The following is a 21113-nucleotide window of genomic DNA, read 5'->3' as shown; positions in this document are numbered from 1 at the left end:
GAACAGAATATAATGAATGAAGATCTGATAATACAAAATGATAATAATATATCAATTCTTAAAGAAGAACAGAACATAATGAATGATGATCTGATGATACAAAATAATGATACTATATCAATTCTAAAAGAAGAACAGAACATAATGAATGATAATCTGATGATACAAAATGATAATACTATATCAATTCTAAAAGAAGAACAGAACATAATGAATGATGATCTGATGATACAAAATGATGATACTATATCAATTCTAAAAGAAGAACAGAACATAATGAATGAAGATCTGATAATACAAAATGATGATACTATATCAATTTTAAATAAAAAACAGAACATAATGAATGATGATCTGATGATACAAAATGATGATACTATATCAATTCTAAAAGAAGAACAGAACATAATGAATGATAATCTGATGATACAAAATGATAATACTATATCAATTCTAAAAGAAGAACAGAACATAATGAATGAGGATCCAATGATTAAAAATGATGATACTATATCAATTCTAAAAGAAGAACAGAATATAATGAATGATGATTTGATAATAAAAAATTATGTAAAACTTGTTAACAGAACAGAAACAGCTAACGCATCAATAAATACTACAGTTTTGCTATCAAATACAACAACAACAACAGCAGATACAACAACTACATTTTTATTTTCTGCCTTATTAAATCCTACATGCCAGTCTTCAAAATCAACACAGCCAACACAAAAAACAACAACACCAAGCGCTACTACACCATCCTCACAACCACCATCAACAATAACAAAATTAAATACAACAACAACATCAAATATAACATCCTCAGCGACAAACATTTCAACGTCTGCAACAGAACTAAAACCAGGTGAAACAACTACACTGGAAAACTTTTCATATGATATCTTCCTCACAAGCAACAACTCAATCATTCAAATCCTCAATAAGACCATTATCTCCGAGTTCAACAAATCAAGCGCGCCCACAAACTCCGAACTTAATAACGCCAACTCAACACTCACCAGCATATTAGCAGAGAACCAACAAATAAAGGAGAACTTAGCCAGCCAAATGACAATTATGGACGAATTATTGAAAGAATTAGGCAGTTTAAGAAAAGACATTAACAGATTAGAGTCTAAGATAATATTTTGCAATGATTTCAACAGTAAATTATCCAATGAAATTGATTTCATCAATAGGCACGTAGCATCAACATCTTCTTTAACGTCATCAGCATCTTCTTCCTTATCAACGCCACCAACATCATTGCCATTATCGCCATCCTCATCGTCATCCTCACCATCACTCTCAGACAATAACAACAGCCTAATAAATAACACTACCGATAACGCAAAATCGTTATTCGAACCGATTCAACTCGACAGTCTCATCGCCGAATCGAATATGACCGACGACATCCCCGATTTTTCGACAATCGTTGATTCGGAAACTATGTCTATAAAACCGGACTTTTCACGGATTTCGCCTGATATTAAAGCCACGGAAATCAAGACTGCTGATAATATCACTAACACTACTACTGCTGCTGCTGCTACTACTACTACTACTAATAATAATAATAATACTACTACTACTACTTACACTACAACTACTAATAATAATGATAATGACGACAATAAGTTAAGCGTGTTGCAGGCCTACATACCGACTCAAATGGCAGAACCGTCTATAGGCAACACTAGCAAACAAAATCAACGACAAACAACCAATATAATACTGAACAATACCATTAAGGATGCTACGAAAATCGAAAAAGCTGAAAAGCTCGAGACAAAATCCACAAAAATATCCGACCGAATATCGACGGCTAATGATTTTCCGGATCCGCCAGTGTATTTTGATCCTGAATATTCCCAACCAAAAGGTCACAGGCCATGTTTAAATACATTTTAATTTATTTATACATAATCGTCTGCATAAACAAATGCTTCGATTCAAATGCAATTTGTTTGAAAATAATTTATTTTGTACAAATCTGATTAAAACTTAGCCTATATTCTATACTTGTACTCACACATATACAAACAAACACACGCGCGCGCACATACAAACACACAAACACAAAGAAACACACACGTCCAATTCATATAGATAATCCTTATTAATTGCATTACAGACTGTTACGATCATTTCAAGATGGGGCGCAAACACGACATGCCCCTGAAGATCAGGCCTGTGGCGTCAGGGAACGAGATGGAAGTCTTCTGCGATATGGTTAATGGGGGGTGGACCATCATTCAGAAACGAATGAAGGGACGTGAAAATTTCTACAGAGATTGGAAGGATTATAAAGCCGGCTTTGGAAGTAAGTTTTGCCGTTATGTTTTTATTAATGATATTAAATTTTTAAGGTTTATTTAAAAAATAATAAAGCAGATAAAAATTGTAAGTTTTTTTTTAATTTGTAGGAATCTTGGACGAGCATTGGATAGGAAACCAGGTGCTGCACCAGATAACGAACCAGGAACATTACAAATTACGAATCGAGATGACAGACTGGCAGCGAGCCACACGCACCGTGACTTACGACAGATTCCGAATCTCAAACGAAGAAGATGGTTTCAGGCTGTTCGTCGCAGGTTACAACAAAAGTCCAGCCGGCGACTCGCTCAGGAAGCACAACAGAAAAAAATTCTCCACCAAAGACGTCGACAACGACGATGATGAAACTCACTTTGGAGGTAGTTGCGCCCAGAAATTCACCGGAGCCTGGTGGTACTACAACTGCTACAAGTCCAACTTGAATGGGGTTTTTTATCCCAATGGTAAAGTCCCTGCCGATAAATTTAATGGGATTGTTTGGAAAACATGGACAGGAGCCAGCAGTTCTTTAAAAAAAGTTGAAATGAAAATTCGGCCAGCTAGAGCTGATGACGTCTACTTGTAAAAATAAAATATAAGAAGTGCCTCCCTTATGTACATAGACTTATTGATAGATATTTTAATTCATACAATGTACATTGATTTATTCTATTGTTAGATATATTTTTAATTATGTATATAAATTCTTATTTTATGTGACGCGTATATCGAAAAAACTTGATTCAAAACTTGGACGTTATTTTCAAGATTTTACATTTAACAAACTTCGATCAATAAAACTAATACCAATAAAATATCTAGTCTACACCAGGTTGGTGTCTGTTTAATTGATTAATTTGAACATTTTATGATGTAAATATATAATAAGAGTTAAATATTAACAATAAATATTGTATATTTATTCAAAATTGTAAAATAACCAGCTGAAATTATACCTAAAAAAGTTGATTCGAAATTTACGAAATTTATGTGAAAGTGGTAAACACTCAACATCGAACTTTATTCAAAATGTCAGACCAAATAATAACAAGGCAAATGAATTAATTTTTAAATATAAATGGCCACTTTCAGCTATCGAAATGCCCTCGGGTCTTCAAATCTAGACGGAGAGGACAATGAAAATAAGGATTTTACAAACCAAATTACTAAAAATAGTCTCGATGAATCCGGACGCGATTTATTTGACGCTTGTAAAAATGGCGATTTAGTTAAGTTGAAAAAGTTACTGACTGCCAGTACTGTGAATTCAAAGGATACAGCCGGACGGAAATCATCGCCCTTACATTTTGCGGCCGGTTGGGGATTAGTTATTTTTTCATTTTATTTGATTTTAAAAAATCTCACAAAACAATGTTAAAGAAAGATTTTAAAATTATAATTATTAAATGTTTTTAAATTTTAATTCAATCTTTCTTAATCTACTTTTCTTATTTAATCTTTTTTTAATTAATGAAATGATTACCTTACCTTTGAGTACTTTCTTTTTTTATTATGTTTTATTTTAAATTTTTATTCATTGAATTTGAATCTGTTTTTTTATTTTAAATTTTTGCCTAGTTTAAACTTGTTTGTGATGTGATATGACATGATATTATTATTATAATATTACCTTCATGATAAAATATATAATATGTTATATTGAAAACTAAACATAGATAAATTAACTGTAATTATAAATAATTATAATGAATGTTTGAAATAATTTTCAAGGCTTTGGAAGAAGAGAAGTAGTGGAATACTTAATTGAAAACGGGGCAGACGTGTCGGCCAGAGATGACGGTGGCCTAATTCCTCTTCACAATGCATGCAGTTTTGGTCACGTCGACGTTGTTCAACTGTTGCTACAAAATGGCGCCGACCCCAATGCCAGGGATAATTGGAGCTATACCCCACTGCATGAAGCTGCCATCAAAGGAAAGATCGACGTCTGCATTGGTCAGGGATGGGATTTTTTTCTATAATTTCATTTTATTTAATAATTGACTACATTCATATTAATTATTATTATTTTTAATTATATTTATAATTTATATTTATAATTTTTGTTAGTTCTGCTACAAAATGGGGCTGACCCTACGGTAAAGAACACGGATAACAAAACACCGTACGATTTGGCTGACCATCAAGCTAAATCCGTATTCACCAGTTTGTTACATTCATTTTTTCATACCTCTCTGTTTAATTTTTCCGGTATTTTTTTGCTTAAATGGTTTGAAAGTATGCTATTTTGAGTACATAAATACATACTTAAACAAATACAAACATATATACATACATACATACCACACCCACATGTGTATACATACATACCACACCCACATATGTATACATACATACATACCACACTCAAATATGTATACATACATACATACTATGCACACACATTTACACAATGGCATTCAAACATATATAGCTATATACATACATCGTAGCACACATATACACATACATATATACATTCACATACATACACATAAATACACAGAAACATTTATACATACATACATACATAGGTGACTATAAGAAAGAAGAGATACTGGATTGTGCTAGAAATGGAAAATACGAGCGAATGCTTGCCCTGCTCACTCCACTAAATGCTAATTGTCATGCTTTTGATGGCAGAAAAGTGCGTTGTTGTGTATGTTTGTGTGTGTGTGTTGGTGTGTATGTTTGTGTGTGTTTGTGTGTGTGTGTTAAAGGTTAAAGGTTTCTCTCTCTCTTTTGCGTTTGCTTCAGAAGTTTCAACGACAAACACACACAGCGTATATGAATACGCGTACAAATCACGCATCGTACACATTGCATATGATAGGCGGGGATCTCTTTGTATTTGAACCCAGTCATTACAATAGCAAGACCAGGCGCCTTTAACCATTGAGCCATCACGCCGCCCACCATGTGTTGGTGTGTATGTTTGTGTGTGTGTGTATGTATTGGTGTGTATGCAGATGTTTTTCACTTCATTTTTCCTGGGCTCTTGATTAAAGTACTATCTTAGTTGTTGCCTTGCATTGAGTTCTAGCTTGTTTTGCATCACACAAAGATACATTATAATTAATGTCCTAATTAACACTATTAACACTACTATTAACAATATTATGATTGAAATTATAATTAATAAAAATAATTATAATTATTTTATAGTATAATAAAAATAATTTATTCATTTCTTATCAGTCCACTCCCTTGCATCTAGCAGCCGGTTATAATAGGACAAACATTGTTCAGTTGCTCTTGCAGAATGGTGCTGATGTGCACTCTAAAGATAAAGGGTTTGTATGTTTATCTCTGTGTGTGTTTGTATCTGTGTCTGTGTGCGTGTGTGTATGTGTAAGTGTGTGTGTGTGTGTGTGATGTGTGTGTGTGTTAGTATGAACAATATATATGTAAGCACATATGTCTGAGTTGTGTGTTTGTTTATGCCTATATATAATTCTTCTATGTGTGCGTATGTATAATTTGTTTTATTTAATCTTTATTTAATTTTTTAAAATCATCGTCTCTTCACGTTAGCGGTCTGGTTCCTCTGCATAATGCATGCTCCTATGGGCATTTTGAAGTAACTGAACTCCTCTTAAAGGTTCGTGATCTGAAATCCATTAACTTTGATTCATGTTTTTTTTTATGTTTTTATAAACACATGCACACAGAATAACACACACACACACACACACACACACACACACACACACACACATGTACGCACACAGACATACATAAACACGTACACACACACACACACATACATACACACATGTACACACTCACATGTACGTACACACACGCACACAAACAGCATGGTGCCAATGTGAATGCAATGGACCTCTGGCAGTTCACCCCACTGCATGAAGCCGCTTCTAAAAACAGGCTGGAGGTATGCATGCTCCTATTGGTCGAGGGGGCCGACCCGAATTTACTAAACTGTCACTCAAAGAGCCCCATCGACGTAGCTGCCACCCCAGAACTTGCAGATAAAATTCAATGTTGGCTTTGATCATTTGTTTTTTTTTTAAATTTTTGTATCTATGTTTTTCACAAAATTATTTTTTTATTGTCATTGTCCCGTGAATTTCAATTCTTTGCCGTAATGATATTTGAAAACCAAGATTGTAGTATTAATTAATATTAATTTACAATGATATTTTTATGTAATACCGCTACTACCATTACTGCTGCTACTGCTGCTACTACTATTACTTCTACTGCTACTACTACTACTATACACATAAACACACACACTTACAACTTGATAGTTAACACACACGCGCGCACACACACGCACACACACAGTTGAATATAGAGCGCTGAATTTCTTGAAGAGTTGTAAATTATGTGACATGCCCAGCGTAAAGAAACAAATATCCAATGACGTCATCAATTATAAACACCCATTCTTGTCAGATGGGCCACTGGTCAGTTATTATTATTGTTATTATTGTTGTTGTTATTATTGTTGTTGTTGTCGTTTTAGTTGTTATTATTTCTGTTATTCCTCAGCATTGTGCAGTGCTGTCAGCGCATAATAACAAGAAGAAGCAGGTGATTGAGTTTCTACTAAGGAAGGGAGCCAATGTGAATGAGAAGAACAATGAGTGAGTCACTTTTATGATGATGATTAGTATGACGAAGATGATGCAGCTGCTGCTGCTGCTGCTGATGATGATGATGAAAATGGAGATAGTGCTGATGTTGTGGTTACGAAAATTTCGACAAATGATTAAAATAATGGTGATGGCGGTTATGGTGATGACAAGCTTACTTATGAGGTAGCATGGAGATGACGATGAAGGAGATGATTTTACAGTCACACACACACACATTCACGCACACATACGCCCACACATTCTCACACAAACACACGTTCACACAAACACATTCATACACGCACACACACATTCACACAAACACACGCACGCACACACATAGATTATTAACACCACTACATGTGGCAACTGACAATGGATTCCTCGATATCATGGACGTCTTGTTAAAAAATGGTGCCAAGGTATAATTTTAATTATTAATAATTATAATAATAATATTATTATTATATTATATTATTAATAATATAATTATAATTCTAGTAAGTTTAGCAGTCATAATAATCGTCATCATATAATCACTCAAGGTCAACGCTCTTGACCTCCAAGGTCATTCGTCTCTGCATAGGGCTGCAAAGTCGGGCAACGTCGCAGCCTGCCGTCTGCTACTGCTGTACGGAGCCGATGCTACGCTCATCTCGTTGCTGGGCCACACAGCTGCTCAGCTGGCTCCTGAAGCTGTCCAGAAGATACTGAAAGGTCTTTCGTGATTGGATGAACGGTGAAAGATGGTTCGTTTGTGATTGTTTGATAAGTGTTCATTCAGCTTTGAGAGGTTGCATGTGGTTGGTTAGAGGATAGCTGAGAAGACGTTTGAATATTACAAGGTGTATGGGATTGGTTGAAACAAGATTGAGTACATGATTGATTGGATGGAGGAGGGAAAGGAATGAATGAATGAAAAAAGAAAGAAAAAATCTATTACTATTATATCCGTAATTTGGTTGTTTTCAAATAAATCGCTTAATGAACCATTAAAAATAAGTTCTTTCAATCTAATTATCCAGCTGATTATCATAATTTATGCTGACCTTCAGACGACGACCTTGCCATGCCCAGCGCCCAATCTGACACACAACTACTTGAGGCCGCTAAGAATGGAGACATTGACGTCGTCAAGGTCAGATGATTAGTTGTCATCTCAGCGTGAAAATTCACACATTATTTATGTTAAATATTTTGAGGGGAAGAAAAGAAGGATAAAGAAAGATAGGAAGAGAGAGAGAGAGAGAGAGAGTGAAATTATTATAATTTATTTAATTATTATAATTATACACTCCAGAGGATTCTGACCTCGAATCCCAACTCAGTAAACTGTAGGGATATTGACGGTCGCCACTCGACGCCGCTACACTTTGCAGCCGGCTACAACAGGAAGTCTGTGGTCGAGTTTCTGCTCAGGAATGGAGCCGACGTTCACGCTAAAGATAAAGGGTTCGTTGCTGTTTTTCTTTCTTTCTCTCTCTTTTCTTTCTTTCCATTTCTCATTTACTTCCTCTCACTCTGTCTCTTTTTTTCTCTTCTAACCCCCCCCTTTCTTTCTCTCTTCTTGTTTTCATGTCATACTGTAATAATAATTTTGATGATAAAAAAATGACCTACTTACATATTGATTTATTGAAAACGTTTGACCTATTTAAAGCGGATTGGTGCCGCTGCATAATGCTTGCTCGTACGGCCATTACGAAGTGACGCAGATGCTGATCGAGGTAATGATGATGATGATTGCATATTTGTCATTGTCGTCGTCATCACCCATCATCGTCATCATCATCTAGAGATCGCCATTATTATTATTAAAATGACATCATCATCTACATCTTATATCGATTACCATCATCATCATCATCACCGTGACGTCATCATTATCGCCATCATCACCGTGACGTCACCATCATCGTCACCGTGACGTCATCTTCGTCGTCATCATCATCATCAGTACAACGCGAACGTGAATGTAGCAGATCTGTGGAAATATACTCCCCTACATGAGGCAGCTGCCAAAGGAAAATTTGATATATGCAAGCTATTGCTTAAGGTATCTCTCTCTATATATATGTTTTGTATTGCTTTGTATTTGTTTGTATTGTTTCTTTTCGTTCGTTCATTCATTCATACATTCATTTGTTCGTTCGTTCGTTGATTCATTTTTTTATTCATTTTCTCGTTCGTTCATTTATTCATTCATTCATTCAGTCAGTCAGTCATTCATTCATATTTGTATTTCTTTCTAATGTTTTAACTTTTCTGTTGCAAACACATTCACACATTTGTTCGTTTTACATTCGTTCATTCATTCACTCACTCACTCATTCACTCAATCATTTATTCACTCAATCATTCATTCATTCATTCATTCATTCATTCATTCATTCATTCATTTAGTCATTCACTCATTCATTCATTCACTCATTCATTCACTCATTCATTCACTCATTCATTCACTCATTCATTCATTTAGTCATTCACTCATTCATTCATTCATTCACTCATTCACTCATTCATTCATTCACTCATTCATTCATTCATTCATACACTCATTCATTCATTCATTCATTCAGCACGGGGCAGACCCAGCAAAGAAGAACAGGGACGGCTACACGCCTCTTGATCTCGTTAAGGAGGGTGATTCCGATGTTGAAGATCTTCTGAGAGGTTGTGATGATGACAGTGATGATGACAGTGATGATGATGGCGATGATGATGATGATAGTAATGATGATGACGACGATGATGATAGTAATAATGATGATGATGATGGTGGTGATGATGATGGTGGTGATGATGATTTTTTTCATAAACAGGCGATGTTGCCTTGTTGGAAGCTGCCAAAAAAGGTTTTCTTTTAGTGCTGATGTATTTATTTTTTTTAATAAATTAATAAATAATAATTAGTATTATTGTTAGTAGTAGTAGTAGTAGTAGTAGTAGTAGTAGTGGTATTAGTAGTAGTAGTAGTAAGTTGTGTGACTCATTTGTTACATCTAATGGTTAACACTGTAATTTATTTGCTCATATTTGCTGGACGAATGAACGAATGAATTATTAAATGATTGATTGATTGATTGATTGATTGATTGATTGATTGATTGATTGATTGATTGATTGATTGATTGATTGATTGATCGAACAAATGATTGATTGATATTTTTCTTGAAATTTTAACCAGGAAATTTGAGTAGAGTTCAAAGGTTATTCACTGCTGAGAATATAAACTGTAGAGACACCCAGGGAAGGAACTCAACACCATTACATTTAGCTGGTTGGTTGGTTGGTTGGTTGATTGATTGATTGGTTGATTGATTGGTTGATTGGTTGGTTGGGTGGCTGGCTGGCTGGTTGGTTGGTTGGTTGGTTGGTTGGTTGGCTGGTTGGTTGGTTGGTTTGATCATTAGAATGGTTTGATAATTGGTCGAGTGATTGATTTAATGAATGATTAGTCGATCAACCAATCAATTGACAAATTAACTAATTAATTGGTCAACTAACCGACGAACCAACCAATCATCCAATCAACTAATCATCCAATCAACTAATCAACCAATCAGCTGGTTACAACAATGTTGAAGTGGCTGAGTTTTTGTTGATGAACGGAGCAGATGTCAATGCTCAAGATAAGGGCGGTCTAATACCATTGCATAATGCTTCGTCCTACGGAGTGAGGAGTGATTGATTGATTGGTTAATTGATTGATTGATTGATTAATTAATTGATTGATTGATTGTCTTATTGGTTGGTTGTATGATTGATTGGTTGGTTGTCTGATTGTTTGATTGGTTGGTTGTCTGATTGATTGGTTGGTTGTCTGATTGATTGGTTGGTTGTCTGATTGATTGGTTGGTTGTCTGATTGATTGATATATAGATAGATTGAATGATTGATTGTTTGGCCATCGTTATAATCATCAGCACATTCATCATCATCATCACCAGCATATAGACATTGCCTCATTGCTGATCAAGCATGGAACGTGCGTGAACGCGGTTGATAAGTGGGGCTTCACCCCGCTACACGAGGCCGCACAGAAGGGGAGGACCCAACTATGTGCCCTACTGGTGATGATTATGATGATGATGATTATGGTTGTGGTAGTAGTCTCAATGTTGATGGGGATGGTTGTGAGGGTGATGATTTTGATGGTGTGAATTGTGATGGCCTTGGTAATGATGATGATAATGATGATGGTCGTAATTATTGTCGTCATCATCATCATCAACAGTTGGCTCACGGCGCGGATCCAATGTTGAGGAACCAAGAAGGACATACTCCATTCGATCTAGCCACTGTTGGTGTCATCGTCGTCGTCGTTATCATCACCATCATCTTCGTTGACATCATCAACATCATCTTCATTTTCATCATCATTATCATCATCATTCTTATCACCGTTTTAATCTTTTTTCAACAGGCTGATGACGTGAGAGCAATACTCCAGGCAGCTATGCCCATCATGGATGGATGCGATGATGTCGTTGTCATACCATCATCAGCAGCAGCAACTACAGCTTCCTCGGCAGCTGTTTCAGCTACGATAGCTGCTTCAGCTACTGCTCTGCCCCTGTGTTCATCGTTAGCCGTTTCTAAAGATTTTACTTCTTGGCGAGTAGAGTGATGACGATGATGATTGCACGATGATGATGATGGTGGTGATGATGATTACGTAATGACGATGACGTTAATTGTTAATTGTATTCCGACCGACCAACAGCTTGCCAGCTGTGAAGCAGCAGAATGAGGGAGGACATAATCTCGCTTTCAAATCAACGGCCAATGATCATCGGCAGCAACTTTCGAATACCGTAGAAATGACGTCACCATCATATGCGTCATCACTACCACCACCACCATCATCAAAACTCAATAAAACGCTGCAGCAACAACAACATCCACATCAGCAGCAGTTGCAGTCGATGTCGTCGAACCACAAGCCACAGCACTCACTGCCAGATATGCTGCTCTTCTCAAACAGTAGTTCTACAAAAGATTTAGATTCAGTGTTGGGTAAATTAAATCTTCCAGCAGCGGCCACAACAGCCACAGCAGCAGCAGTAGCAGCAGCAGCTACAACAGCAATTGTTAATTCATCCCAGTCACATCTTTCGCCAAACGAATATTTAGCTACAGTTGCTACAGCATCAGCAAATCAATCCAACCTCTCGTCGCCAACGTCGTTACTGCAAGCAGCAGCAGCTACAGCAACGGCGGCAACTACAACACCTCTAGAAAACATAAACATTTCGAATTTTCTAGAAGAGATCAACCTGTCAGAGCTTTCGAACATCTTCAGGCGTGAACAAATATCAATGGACATCCTTATCGATATGGGACATGATGAACTGAAAGCCATTGGGGTTTTGGCATTCGGTCATCGGCATAAGATCATTAAGAAAGTTGAAAAACTCCTGTCTGCTCAAGGTGACTCTCTCTCTTTCTCTCTCTCTCTCTTTCTCTCTCTCTCTCTCTTTCTCCCTCTTTTACATTTTCTCTCTCTCTTTTTCTGTCTTTCGTTGTATCTTTCTCTTCTATCTCTCTCTTTGTCTCTTTATCTCTCTTGCTTTTTCTCTCGCCTTCTGTTTTATTTTGTTTTCTCTCTCTCTCTCTCTCTCTCTCTCTCTCTCTCTCTCTCTCTCTCTCTTCCTTTCTTTTTCATTTTATTTCATTTATTCTCATTCAGCAGTAACTTTCAATCAATTAATAACTTTCTCTGTCACAAAAATAAAAACAGGCATTTCTAGAAACACCACCACCAGTACCAACAACAACAGAAACAACTTCATCCTGGACAGACTGACACCAACACACCAACAACAACAACAAAACAACAACAGCACAACATTAATAGAGTTATCGGCAAATGACATTGAATACATTACGGTTGAGGATCAGATGCAGTCATCAATTAAAGAGCACAAAGACAACTGTGGTGGTATTTATACAAGGTTTAATTTGGTAAAGATACAAAAGGTACACAATAAGAAGCTTTTAGCCAGATATGAACATCAAAAAAAGGAGGTGTGTATCTTGTTGTTGTGTGTGTTTGTGTATGTGTATTACATTTGTATGTATGTGTATCTGAAAAAAAAAGAAGTTTGTATTTTGTTGTGGTGTGTGTTTGTGTCTGTTTATTACATTTGTATGGGTGTGTATGTGTTTGTATCTGTTTACATGTATGTGTATGTGTACGTATGTATATGTTCTTGTGTGTGTACAAACGGACGAACGAACAAACGATGAACGAACGTATGAACTAGGTAAGCGAGGAGAACAATGGATGTGACAATGAACGCCTGCTCTTCCACGGCTCTCTTTTCATGCACTCCATCGTACAGAAGGGATTTGACGAGAGGCACGCTTACATTGGCGGGATGTTTGGAGCCGGTCAGTTACGATTATGATGACGTCATTGGTGGTGGTGGTGATGGTGATTTTGTTGTTGATGATAATGATGATGAGGATGACGTCATTGGTGGTGGTGGTGATGATGATGATGATTTTGTTGATGATGATGATGATGACTAATTTAACGCAAGGCCCATTATTATCATCATCATCATAGACGATGTTATCTCGTCGTAATCAATCAACTCGACAATCATTTTCATCGTCGTCGTCATCATTAAAAACACTATCACCATTATCGTTATTATTGTCATCATCACCACCATCATCACCACCATTATCACCACCAACATCATCATCGCAAATGCCCCACTACCTCACTATCAGGGTTATATTTCGCCGAAAATTCTTCAAAAAGCAACCAGTATGTTTACGGTATTGGTGGCGGTACGGGCTGTCCTCAACATAAGGACAAGTCCTGCTATATCTGCCACAGGTCAGTTGGTTGGTCGGTTGACTGGTTGGTCGGTTGGTTGGTCGGTTGACTGGTTGGTCGGTTGGTTGGTCGGTTGGTTGACTAGTTGGTTGGTTGACTGGCTGGTTGGTTGACTGGTTGGTTGGTTGGTTGACTGGTTGGTTGTTTATTTAGGGAAAGATTAATTTCTAAATTGTTTAAACCGATTTATAAGTTGATTGATGGCACAACTGATTTATTATTGATCGATCACAAATTGGTGAAATCACTAACCAATCTATCAACCATCAATCAACCAAACAATCAATCAACCATCCAATCAACCCATTCCTAAAAATTTCCACAGACAAATGTTATTATGCCGAGTGACTCTGGGCAAATCCTTCAGCCAATCAAACGCCATGAAAATGGCCCACGCCCCGCCAGGTCACCACTCCGTAAGTGGCAGGCCCAGTCCGGGAGGCCTCAACTACGCTGAATACGTCGTTTATAGGGGCGAACAGGTGAGTCCATTCTTTACGTTGGGGGGGAACAAAATGTTAGTTTAAATGAATTTTTTATTGTAGTTACATCATTCCTTCTAGTTAGTTTTTTTTTGTCATTTCGATATGATGATAACCAGTTTAGTTATCGTTACTATCATCATCATCGTTATTATCAACAAAATCGCAACCATTGGTTGGATGGTTGGTTGGATGGCTGGCTGATTGGTTGTTTGGTTGGATGGTTGGTTGGATGGTTGGTTGGCTGGTTGGTTGGTGATCACGATCGCAATCAACATCATCACAATCATCATAATTACGAATCAACATCAGATATTATCATAACTTTTATTAATATTTGCCAGGCTTACCCGCAATACCTTATCACTTATCAGATCGTCAAACCGGATGAAGATGACGGTGACGTCAGCAATTTATGCAAATAATAATAATTATTATTATAAATATTATTATTATTATCTATATATTTCATTTAATTAAAACGGCAACAAGCTTAATGCTATTGTTATTCCTGTTCTCATTATTGTACATATTTTTTTTGTTATATATACTGACCTTATTATTATTATTATTATCTTTATTATTATTATTATGTTTATTTATGTATTTATTAGCATATTGTTCGTAGCTATTTATTTACTAGTTTGTGTGCATGTATGCCTGTGTTTTATTGAGTATAGATGTATATTAGGTGTGTGTGTGTGTGTGTGTGTTTGTGTGCGTTCATGTGTGTGTGTGTATTTAATAACAATAAAAATACACATTTTTTTTTAAGATAATTTTCCCGGATAATTTTATTTTATTTCCTCAATTTATTTGTTTGAAAATGCAAAAAGCCTGCATTTAATAAAAAAAAATACTATTTATATATATATAATATATATAAATTATATATATATTATATATATATATAATATATAATCACATATATTCTGACGTTGTATGCGGTATATATAATGTATATGTGAATGTTAGATTAATAAGAATTTAGTTAATGAAAATAGGCTGCTTTGTTAAAATGAATGAATGAATGAATGAATGGATGGATGGATGGATGAGTGAGTGAATGGATGGATGAGTGAGTGAATGAATGAATGAAGAAATATACAGAATAAAACTGTAAGTATTAAATAGCTTAATCATATTACACGATCAGAGATTGAATCAATTTATTAGCAGCTGATCGGGAGTCCAAAAGAAGTGTAATAAAATTAATTATCTACAATAATCTTTTAACTAACTAATTAATTAATTTGATTGTTTATTTTTTTTCAATTAATTACATCTTCATTTAATTATAAATAATTAAAATTTACATGTATGCCAAAAAAAAAATACATGCGTAACATACTACAACACGAAAGCCTACGTGGAGAAAATAACTTCTCTTTGATTTTTTTTATCAGTGGTAGATGGTGAAAAACACACACACACAAACAAAAGAATAACATAAATAAATAACAATAACCTAATCGTTACATGCTAGTAACATGATTATCTAACAACAATAGCATTAATAATGATAGCAATTGTCATTACACATTTCTTGGAATGTTGAGCAATTGATAGTATGATGATACCAGATTGATAGCATGGTGATGTCCGTTGATAGTGTGATACTATCTAATTGATAGCGTGATGATATCCAATTGATAGTATGATGATATCCAATCGATAGTATGATGATATTTGATAGATAGTGATGACGAGAATGATTAAACGAGATGATTCTCATTATTATAAATTTCATAATACTGACAAAATGCAACCAACGATGATAGTGAAGATGACGTTTAAAACATGATTGTGTTTTCGTTGTTGTTGTTGTTGATGATGATGATGATAACGGAAATGACGTCATGATTACCGGAGAATAAATAACGTTGAGTAGAAGAATTGATTGTAGCAGTGGTGATGATTGGAACAAATTATAAAACATGGTGATGATGATAATTGGATGAAAAATAGTTGATATATATCACAATAATTGATCATAATTAATCATAATAATAATTGATAATTATAATTAATAATAATAATAATTTCACGCCTTTCAAACGCTTACAAACTTCAAACTGGCTCTCAATGTCTTAATTTGCGACAATTTCTTACCGTGCAAGGTAAAATTGAACCAAAAAAATAATTGCAAAATGGCACACATCACTGGGACTATGATTAACAGATTGAAGACGCCATCTTGATAGGAATTCTCCTGATTAGTGTAAGCGGTATCAGAGTTATGAGCGATATTAGGTACGTTTCCGTTGTCGTCTACCTGGTGGTTTAGTGATATTATGTCTATGTTTTTTACTCCTCTCATTTCGTTGGTTCTCGTTTGGAATATATCTCTACCTGATATAAATTAAAAAATAACCTTATTACTAAATCTGGGTGTGCATGCATAGATGCTTGTTTGATTGTTTGTGCAAGTTTGTTTGTCTGTGTGTGTATGAGTGAGTTTGTATGTATGTACGTATGTATGTAAGTTGAAACCAAATCAGCGATGAGTGACACTAAACAGTCAAACATCTGAATAAAATCGGTTAACAATTGATATCTCGTTATTCGCTCACGTCGGCGTTTAATTGAAAATTTTCGGTAACACAGACGCGCATGTATGTACGTATGTATGTATGTATGTATGTATGTATGTATGTACGTATGTATGTATGTATGTATGTATGTAAAAATAACCTGTAAATGTTGACAGGAGAACAGTGCCTATGACAGGCGCCATGGTCTGGCCAGGCTTTGATAAGAAGGCCACGACGCCAAACATGAGTGCAGACACTGAATTACTCCTCTGGTTTATTACTACATCCTCGTCCACTAAGTCAGTGATTACAAGGTTCAGTAGTTTGCAAGTTCCCTCTGTGAATATTCTGTTACTGGGAAGTTATTTTTAAGATTCGATAGTGTGTGTTTGTGTGTGTGTGAGTGTTTGTGTTGGTGTGTGCATGTTTATGTGTGTGTGTTTGTACTTCTAGGTTATTATCTTTGTATGTGTGCGTGTTTGTTGCGTGTATATGTATGTATGTATATGTGTGTGTGTGTGAAACACGCATACAATTGAACAAACAATGTAGAGCAGAATTATGCAAACCTAGCGATGAAGAACGCCAGCAGCCAGACGTTCTGCCCGCCGCAGAAAAAAACCAAAATAGCAAAGGACAACTTCAAAATAAATAAGTATTTGATGACGTCATATGCCCCGTACTTCCGGCAGAGTATCAGGAAGTAGATATTATTCAAGTGAGGTGCAATGAAAGAGACACCTGGATGAATTGAGTGAAAAAATTATGAATTTACTATTCCATATTAATATCGCTGTTATTATTTCTAATTATCTACGTAGCTAACGCTGATCAAATAAAATGACTCAAATTTACAACTCAAAAAACACTCAAAACTGTCAACAAATACTCATATTATAACCATACAACAACAACACACGTTTAGAGGACATTTTCCCCGAGATCGGGGGCTGCCGTTTAGCTACCTATGATGAAACCGAAATACCCCTCGACGCCATTCCATCATAAGTAATTTATTTGGCTAATTTTTACGCAGGACGCTCTTCCTTACGCAACCACAGTTATAAGCTGTGGGCCTAGCCTTTGATGATCCAACATCACTAACAAGGCAGTGAGGGTCAGTTTAATGTCGTAACCAGGACATATTCAATCAATCAATATATATAAATAAGTATTTGATGATGATTATATAATAAAAAAATAATCAGTTATATGGCTATAATTAAATAATTAATTAATTTACCGAGAAGTAATGAGCAGACAAATGGCGAAGTCTTTTCTCCAAGTAAGACGGTTAGGAACATTGGAAAGAAGTTGCTATTGAAGTGGCAGTGAAAGACCTGAAAACAAACAAATGTTATCGTTGTTATAATAATCATGTCTCTCACATTTCTTCTAACTCTTTCTCTCTCTCTTTCCCTCTCTTTCTCTAAATCTCTCTCTCATTCTCTCTCTCTTTTTCTCTCACCTCCTCTTTCTTTTTATTTATATAAACATACCTGAAGAAGATTCACAGCAGACATGAAAAATTCAATTTTTAAAAAGCCTATCCAGATTCTCAGCCTCCTTCTTTCTCTCTCTCTCTCTCTCTCTCTATATATATATATATATATATATATTTTATATCTATAAACGTACTTGAACAAGGTTCATGGCAGTGAACCAAAGGAAGTTGGACTGCCCTGAAAGTTGTTTAATGAAACATTTCATAGCATCTTTGTTGTCTCTCATCAATGTTGTTGTTGCTGTTGTTGCTTCATCTAATTCATCTCTATTGTTTGAAATAATAATAATTATTATTATTATAATAATTAATAATAATTATTATTATAATTATGAAGCAGCACTTACATTTTTTCATGAATAGTTGAATGCTTAAGTTCATTTTTCATCAACTTTACACTAGCATAGAAACCAAAGAATGCTATAATAGCAACTAGAAAGCAAAATTTCTGAAATGGGAAAAAATTATCTTTGTCCCAAACAGCATATGACACGAACACAAACATTGACCCCAGTGCACTAAACACAGAACAGTGCATATTCAATTTTGTCCTAATTTCAGTAGAAATTGACAAGTCGGCCAGTAGTGCAGAATGATGCAAATCAATCATTGTTAAGAATCCATCATATAAACACAGGCAGACGACAAACTGTATGGCAGGAAATGACCATGATAACCAAAAGAATATAAATGTTATGGATAGCAGGGGTCCATTTATGTGTAATTTATTCAATCTGTTTGCAATTATATTGAAGCTATTATTCTTTTCGTGGTCATTGCTTAAATACTTTCTATCACTAATCCACCCAAATATTGGATCATTTAGGGAATTCCAAATTAGGAATATTATTTCCCCAACCCAAAATGACGTCTTGTCGATTTTGTAGACATTCAGGAAGACATCTACGTGATAGATTAGGAAAATATTGTGGAGAATGTTGATGAAGAATGAGATAGATCCGTAGCATAATGCAATATAATTTTTCATATTTTTTTTACAAATAAGTATTATATTTTTAAATTTTAAATATTAATTAAATAAAACTAAGAAATTAAATATTTTAATTAATTATTAAATAAATAAATAATAATAAATGGTACGGTATGGAATTACTAAAACAAAAATACTTCACAAACTTAATCATATAAAAATATTGAAATTAGGAACATAAAAATCCTAAAATTAACTAATAAAAATTAACATAAAAAAAACTTATGCGTTTACAAAACTTTAAAACTAAAAGTAAACTTAGCTTCGAGTCAGACTATTTGACTTTCCTGGATTGTTGTTGGCTTATTGGCTCACTCATGAAATTGCTCGAGTTTTAACGAACAAACTACATGAAATATTTTCTTAACTTATTATGCTTATAACAATGTTATTATATCGAATAATGTTTTATTTTATTTTATAATGTTTTATAATGTAATATTTTAAAGTTATTTTTGTTAATTTGAATATAAAAATTGCTTTTTGTCCGGTGAAATACCGTGGCTTACTGATGCCATAGGCAGGCTTTTATTAGGATAGAACTATAGTCACACTCTTTTTACTTATTCGATCTCGATCTTGATAGGTTTTTTTAAAAATAAAGGGCGCAAATAGATCAAAATTATAATTTTAACAATTATCATCTCTATGATCAATAAATATTTTACATTCTGGAGCTCACAGCTATCACCATCATCACGTCGGGGTCACCAATTTGTTAGTACGAACTTATGCTACTAACAAGACACCTTGTTGTGAGTTAAAACAAATAAAACAAACACAATTCAGGCGTAATAAAATATTATCTTTATTCCCACGTGAATCTCAAACCGTTTCGTTTACAAGCTATCAGGAGAAAGGGTAGAAGTCGAGAGAGAAGCAAAGACATAAAAGTTAGCATAGATTAGGTAACATTGAAAATTGCAATAATCTTTAATAATAATTAATACATAAGATAGTTAATAAATGAATGTTTGACCCCTACATATCCTACATATTTTTTATAAAACTTTCAATTGTTTAAACGTCAGCTATTATGTTTTTCACCACTTAAAAACAAGAAAATAGCAGTAGTTTACATGTCTATTCTATAACAACATATATTTCTTACTTTCAAACGTTTGTAAATTTAAAAATGATTTTCAATAATAAAATTACAAATAATAACACAGGTAACAAGGGTAATAAAGTTAAAATAATAACGGTGATCATTATTTTTAATGTATTTTGTATCTCAAAAATTCCCAGAGCGTATGGAATGGTTATTATAATTATTTTTATCATGATTAGTACCATCATCGCCGGCGTTGTCGTCATCATCTTCATCAACAACAACATCATTATCATCACCAGCATCATCGTCATCTTCTTCTACTTCATCGTCGTCGTCGTCATTGTTATTATTATGAATAAAATGTTTTAAAACATTCGAAAACAGCTGGAATCTAAAACGAAGCCGAAACCAAAGAGATCAAACTTGGATCTTAATATAACTCTGACCAATGAAGAGAGAAACTCCTTTCTGTTTTTCCATAATCATGCCAGGAATAAGTTTAACCCCGACAAGAAAATTATGAAAAAAATGGTAATAATAAAATTAATATCATTAATATCATTATTATTATTGTTGTTGTTGTCATTCATCCATCCATTTAAAATTCATATTTGCATCCATACATCCATCCATTTAAAACCCATATTTACATCCATACCTCTATCCATTTAAAATCCATCTTTGCATCCATTCATCTATTCTTTCATTTATTCATCCATTCATTCATTCCTTCATTCATTCCACCACTCATCCATTCATTTATAGT

The 21113-nt window shown here is 34.7% G+C and overlaps 2 protein-coding genes across 2 annotated transcripts; one reads left to right on the top strand and one right to left on the bottom strand.

Moving 5' to 3' along the window:
* Positions 1 to 2217: 2217 nt before the first annotated feature.
* On the top strand, positions 2218 to 2911 carry HELRODRAFT_157115 (hypothetical protein; the record flags this gene model as incomplete). The annotated part of the gene is made up of 2 exons (XM_009020250.1): positions 2218 to 2329; positions 2433 to 2911. 2 exons carry the CDS (start codon positions 2218 to 2220, stop codon positions 2909 to 2911), a joined length of 591 nt encoding a protein of 196 aa, XP_009018498.1.
* Positions 2912 to 16306: 13395 nt separating this feature from the next.
* HELRODRAFT_112249 (hypothetical protein) lies at positions 16307 to 19540 on the bottom strand. Its single transcript, XM_009020249.1, has 6 exons — positions 18650 to 19540; positions 18437 to 18569; positions 18042 to 18138; positions 17368 to 17539; positions 16959 to 17152; positions 16307 to 16616 (listed from the first exon to the last, which is right to left on the bottom strand). The coding sequence occupies exons 1-6, from the start codon at positions 19288 to 19290 to the stop codon at positions 16318 to 16320; spliced, it is 1536 nt and encodes a 511-aa protein (XP_009018497.1). The 5' UTR covers positions 19291 to 19540; the 3' UTR covers positions 16307 to 16317.
* Positions 19541 to 21113: the final 1573 nt, after the last annotated feature.

Source organism: Helobdella robusta (assembly GCF_000326865.2).
Source record: "Helobdella robusta unplaced genomic scaffold HELROscaffold_27, whole genome shotgun sequence".
NCBI classification, from domain to species: Eukaryota; Metazoa; Annelida; class Clitellata; order Rhynchobdellida; family Glossiphoniidae; genus Helobdella; species Helobdella robusta.
Note: the sequence above shows the minus strand (reverse complement) of the source record. Positions and strands in the feature narration are given on the sequence as shown.